Source organism: Hyla sarda, chromosome 9 (genome assembly GCF_029499605.1).
Source record: "Hyla sarda isolate aHylSar1 chromosome 9, aHylSar1.hap1, whole genome shotgun sequence".
Lineage (NCBI taxonomy): Eukaryota > Metazoa > Chordata > Amphibia > Anura > Hylidae > Hyla > Hyla sarda.
This window is the reverse complement of record NC_079197.1, coordinates 6,936,171-6,942,678: the sequence shown is the minus strand read 5'-3', so window position 1 is coordinate 6,942,678 and position 6,508 is coordinate 6,936,171. Positions and strand designations below refer to the sequence as shown.

At 41.0% G+C, this 6,508-nt stretch overlaps 1 protein-coding gene across 8 annotated transcripts in view; it reads right to left on the bottom strand.

Annotated features, from left to right (window-relative positions):
- Window positions 1-4,571: 4,571 nt before the first annotated feature.
- The window catches only part of LOC130291093 (histo-blood group ABO system transferase-like), a 78,343-nt gene continuing 76,406 nt past the window's right edge, over window positions 4,572-6,508 (bottom strand). For all 8 annotated transcript variants that reach the window (XM_056539490.1, XM_056539493.1, XM_056539492.1 and 5 more), the window contains one exon: window positions 4,572-6,377. In XM_056539490.1, coding sequence (XP_056395465.1) covers window positions 5,693-6,377 — 685 coding nt within the window. In that variant the 3' untranslated portion in view covers window positions 4,572-5,692. The remainder of the gene's footprint in view (window positions 6,378-6,508) is intronic.

Genomic DNA, 6,508 nt, shown 5'->3' with positions numbered 1-6,508 from the left:
AACTAAGATTAGATTCACTAACTACTCCTGACACCCCTTCTGCCCTGAAAAAATTCTGAGCTTTAAAGGGGTACTCCGGCCCCAAGACATCTTATCCCCTATCCAAAGGATAGGGGATAAGATGTCTGATCACGGGGTCCCGACGCTGGGGACCCCCGCAATCTAGCATGCAGCACCGATCTGTAAGTACTGCAGGAAGCGCTGGAGGCTCTCAGTGTTATGCCTCCCGACCACGGAGTATCATGACGTCACGCCCCCGCCCCCGTGTGACGTCACGCCCAGCCCCATCAATGCAAGTATATGGGAGGGCATAACACTGAGAGCCTCCAGTGCTTCCTGCAGTGCTTACAGGTGGGTGCTGCATGCTAGATTGCGGGGGTCCCCAACGGCGGGACCCCCGCGATCCTTTGGATAGGGGATAAGATGTCTTGGGGTCGGAGCACCCTTTTAAAAAGCTGTGTATCATACCTATGTCCTTGTGTGAGCTCCCGGCAAGAGAAAGTGGGCGTTCCCCAGCAGGAGCAACATCACTGAAGCCTGTGAGAGCTGTGCCTCGCCATGCCCCGCACGCACTTTCTGAGTTTGGACTTCTGCAAGTCTGGGTGGAGATCTCACCAAAACAAAGGAGGGAATGTGCACCCAAGGTACACACAAAAAAATGTAAAGTCCTGTGGCAATAAATACAAAGCAATAGAACCAATAAAAGGAAAAACCACCAAGCGGACTGTATAAGATTAAATATCATACTTTATTGGTTTATAAATTAAACAACATTTAAATCTGCAACGAGACATGGACATAAATGGTGGTGGGGACCAGGGAGGTAGGGAGGACAAAGGAGAAAGCAAGTTGATAATCCAAGACTATGGTAAAAGATTTTTTACACCCAGAAACATATGTCACAAGTAAGACAAACTGCATCAAGCTGTCATAAAAGTCATGACAATAGTAAGGCAGAAAACCGGTGCAAGTGTCAGAAATAATAATAGACACACCAGGTAGTTGTAGTATAGAGGAAGCCGGAAAACAGTTCCGACTACCTCCTACAAAAAGACAACCGCAGGGTGAAAGACGGAATACAACAGTCCCCCCCACACTCCCCGATAACCCACCAAACCTCCGACGCGTTTCGCCCAGCGGGGCTTTGTCCAGGAGTGGAGACCAAATGAACAGTTTGGGAACAGAACAGAGCCACCTAGTGGCCATTTTTTCAATTACATTAAAAAACATGTAAAGGTTGAGAATTTTAACAGCAAATAAATAGAAAAGTGTCTTATAATAACATAAGGAACAATATATTAAAAGTTTACTTTGGTGACAGGTACTCTTTAACTTATCTGTGCAGGAGGATGCTTAGGGGATCACATGACTGCTTCAGCCAATCAGGGCCTCTGCCCTGCTCCCTTAAGTCTAGCTAGCTGGGGAGGTTCCAGTTAGTCTAGTGTTGAAGTGGAGAAAGATGGAGGTCACCTTCAGACCTCTGCTGTGGACCTGTACCTCACCACAGATGCAGGGTTACGAAAACTACTTCAACTTTAAGTTTCAGGAACTTGCAGGATAAATGGGAACAGTTCAATTTTTAATGCAATGTTTGCTGAAGGATGCTTTAGGAATCACAGTTAATCCCTGGCACTACACGACTTGTAGTCCTTGCTAACAAGCTTCTTGCTTGCTTGAGTATTGCCCAGGAAGCTGCTATCCTTGGAGTGTGGAGGTTAACATTACCCTGGCGTCACAAACTCTACTTTAGTCACAACACCCTACCAATACTCCTTACATGCCATTAACCACGGCTGTCTGGGCATGCTGGGAGTTGTAGTTTTGCAAAAGCTGGAGGCACACTGTTTGAAAAAAACACTGCATTAATATAATGTGTACATTCATGTGCTGGACGTTTTCAAAAAACATACATTAAACATAATATTCTGTTATGTTGCACTTTTTTTTTTTACTTCTCATAAAAAATAAAATAAAAACATAAATAACCTTCTAAACAGAAACCAATTGGAGTTTTTTTTGCATGTAGTACCATGCCTGACCAGAGGGTGTGCTGTCAAAGCGAAGCACACTTTTGGAGAGAAAAGAATATAATACACTTCTTTCTAGGAACTTTTATTCTTAACACCACTTAGTAGTCGGAATGTGTGAACATGCATTTAGCAGAAACACAAACTTTGATCAAAATTACCAAATTTTATACATTTTTTAAAATATATTTTATAGGCTGTACATAAAAAATAAATTATACATAATTTACATGGTATGAAAGATTTTATAAAAAAAAAAAAAAAAAAAATTACTTGACTGTCGCAGGCACAGTTTAGGAGGTAAATTTACTGAAAAATTCCCCTTAAAGGGGTACTCTGGTGTTTCAAACATTTTGTTCGGGAAGTTCAGAGCTGGTGGCCGTGATCGTGACATCACAGGCCCGCCCCTCGTGACATCATGCCACGTCCTTTCCATTCATGTCAATGGGAGGGGGCGTGTTGTCCAACACGCCCCTCCCATAGACATGAATGGAGGGGGCAGGGCATGACATCACGAGGGGGCATGGCCGTGATGTCACGACCACTGCCGCTGGAACTCTGCATTTGTTTAGAACGCCAGGTGCTGAGGGAGATCGCAGGGGAGCCCCAGCAGCAGGACCCCCGCGATTAGACATCTTATTTCCTATCATTTGGATAGGGGATAAGATGTCTAGCAGCGGAGTACCCCTTTAAAATATACCTACACTTTCAGGTGACTTCAGGATAAGTTAATGTGGATTAGCCATTATTTAACTTGTGTATATTTTTTTTGCAGACATCCTGTTCCAGTGGGGGAGATTTATCAAAACCTATGTAGAGGAAAAGTTGCTCAGTTGCCCATAGCAATCACAGGCCTTTTAGAAAAGGAAAGAAGCGATCTGATTGGTTGCTATGGGCAACTCAGCAACTTTTCCTCTTGACAGGTTTTAGATAAATCTCCCCCTGTATATCTGTATAGTTCACTGTCAGAAGTAGCTTTAGCAGCATGGAAGATGTTTTAGAGCAATACTGAGCAGTTTAAGCTGTGAATACAACATTGGAGGAAGATATAACACTTACTACAAACTAAAGTCTCTTTGTGTGTGGTTCTCCCTCTTTTCCCTCTTCTCTCTGCAGCTCCCTCTTACTCCCCATACCCTCTTCATAGACGTCTATGGGTTGCTGTAGGCTATTTATGACATAGATCCTGTTATTCCACTCAATTTCTGTTTTGCAAGCTTGCTGCAGAATTTTAGTGGAAAGCAGAACTTCCGCAGTGGAAATTCTGCTATGTAAATGGGACAGCAGAATCCCCATTTAGTTCAATGTGCAGTAAATTTTGCAGAATTTCCGAGCTGAATTTTTCGGTGGAATTCCACACCGAATTTCTACCGTGTGAACATAGCCTAAATGATCCCTCAATGAGCAGACACATTTTAGCCATTTTTTTGGGTGTTAAATGGAGCCTCTAATTAAAACAAATTTTTGCCATTGCACTTCTTATGGTAAATAAAAAATCTTTCTAATGTACTTTGTTTTAAAAAATTTTTTCTATGTTTTGTGTTTAAAAAAGCTGCCACTAGGTGTCTCCCTACTTGTCCAGAGCACATTTCCCCCCATCTCTTGCACAGACTTTGGACTCCTGCTGGCCTGGCAGAAGTCCAAAATCAGGAAATGCAGTCTGGAGTGCTGAGGGGTGTGTGTGCAGCCTTAGCCAATCATAGCTCATCTCACACTGAACTGCTCTAGGCTGTCTGTAGCAGAGTGAGGGAGGAAGTTCTCCCCTGTATGACTTCAGTTGATGTCACGCCTGCTGGGGAACGCCCCTTCCCAGTCTGAATCTGACTGAGACTGATCAGAAAATACAGAGCAATATCAAGGTAGGAAACAAAAAAAATAATAAAAATAAAGGCCGGGGGTGGGTTATCATGATGGGGCAGTGAACTGGGAGGATTATATAATGTAATAAGATCATGAGAGGTACTCTTTCATGATAAAATTAGGAGGGAAGGGTGAGAGAAACCTGAATAAACATAGGCATTTTCTCTGATAAGGTATATTATTATATTATTTATAAAGTATACAAAAAGAAGGTTGCAGTAGCACTCTTGGTCAAAAAAGGGTCTTAGCACACTTTTTGATCAATATGTGTCCCCCATCTAATATGGCGTGGTGAATGGGGTACACGTTTGATGAAAAAGTGTGCAAAAAGCGGCATCCCAAACAGCGAGCAGGACACCGGGAGGGCTCTTACCGGCCTCCTCGGCGTCCGATCCCCGAATGGCTGCTCCGTGCCTGAGATCCAGGCAGGAGCAGTCAAGTGCCCATAACACTGATCGCTGCCATGGTAACCCATGGCAGAGATCTGTGCAATGAATCAAAGTGTTCAGTGCTATAGCCCTCTATGAGGGCTATAACACTGCAAAAAAAATTAGTGTAAAAAAAGTTAAAAAATATGTATTAACCCTTTCCTGAACAAAAGTTCAAAACACCCCCCTTTTCCCATAATAAAAAATTAAACATGTAAATAAAAATAAATACAAACATATGTGGTATCACCTCGTGCCTAAATGTCCAAACTATAAAATTATATAATTAAATAAGCCGCACGATCAATGGCGTACGTGCAAAAAAAATCCAAAGTCCAAAATAGCTTATTTTTGGTCACATTTCAAACCATAAAAAAATGTATAAAAAGTGATCAAAAAGTACGATCAAAACAAAAATGGTACCGATAAAAACTATAGATCACGGTGCAAAAAATGAGCCCTCACACCATCCCATCCCCATAAAAAGAAAAAAGTTATAGGGGTCAGAAAATGACAATTTTTAACATATAAATTTTACTGCTTCTAGTTATGATTTTTTTCAGAAGTACGACAAAATCAAAAGTATACAAGTAGGGTATCATTTTAACCGTTTGAACCTACAGAATAAATATAAGGTGTCATTTTTACAGAAAAATGTACTGCGTATAAACGGAAGCCCCCAAAAGTAACAAAATAGTGTTTTTTCTTCAATTTTGTCGCACAATGATTTTTTTTCCCGTTTTTCTGTACATTTTTGGGTAAATTGACTGATGTCACTACAAAGTAGAATTGGTGGCGCAAAAAATAAGCTGTCACATAGAATTTTAGGTGAAAAACTGAAAGAGTTATGATTTTTTAAAGGTAAGGAGGAAAAATGTCAAATGAAAAAATGAAAAAACCCTGAGTCCTTAAGGGGTTAATGTGTAGAACCTATGGGTTTGTATAATTTATCACTATGTTGTGTCTTTTTTTTGCATGTATAGATTATATTACAGATTTAGTTGTTTTTGTAGTTTGGTGAATGTACCTATTTATAGGGTTTATATGATTTATCACTACATTGAGCCTCTTTGCTTTGCATGTATAAAATAAATTACATATTTATCTGCTGTATCCATTTGTTGGAACGTTTGTTTATCTGTTGACACATTTAATTTACATACATGGAATTACTTGATCTGTAATTTTGGCAATGTCACATTCTTGCTTTGGCCCATGTGAAGGGCCCAAGTTTAAAAGAGCCCACAGAGGGCCAGATCTTACCAACACTAATGGCCCATGTCCTTACACCCTACATACATGGAGAACACCATCCTTGTCTTTCTTCATAAGATTGGGCCATTTTTTTTTTTGTTTTTGTGCCCCTTCAAACCATTCTTAAAATCTGACCTCTTCGTAATTTTTGTCTACACCAAGGAACCTTTTGGTCTGTACAGCAGCCGGAGATCCGTAATAATTGTTCCATATATATTCCGGTGACAGGATTTTGGTCGGTTTATGTAACAGAAAATACTTATTTAAATAACTCTCGTCATGCCAGAGCGCCTCCATATTTTTCTGCTTGTCGGCCATCATTGCCTGGTGACAGTAGTTGGTCAACCTGACGACCTCTTCTATTACACCTCCAAAATATCCACCTGCATAGTAAAAATCTCCAGCTTCAAATGGTATGTAGGCGCTGGACTGTGGCCTGCGCTCGTAGGTGAATTCTCTTCGGGTTTTATCGAAGAATCCAGGATGTAAAGCTCCAAAAACTTTGCTTAAGATTTCTACCCCAACGTAATCCAAGAACACCATGTCCACATCTACACACGCCAAGTAATCCACCTCATTGACAAAGCGCTTAATGGAGAAGTCTCGGATCATCTCCATACGTCTCATGGAGACATCCTGCCACCTTTCATAGGCCGGAACCTCCAAGATGACCAGTTGTCTACCTTCGGCGAGGGTGAAATTAGAAATCTCATTGGCCCGATCTGTGAACACATAATAATTGACCTTGTGTCCAACCATGAAGAACTTCTCAGCCGACTCGATAAATTTATTAAGGAACCTGACGTATCTAAAGGGCAAAAACAATGAAGAGCGTTATGGTGGAATGTAAATCTAATGACCAAGTGGTAATAATCATCCTACCATCAAAATAACACAAACAAATTTAAGTCCATTACATCTATTAGGTTTTGAAATAGC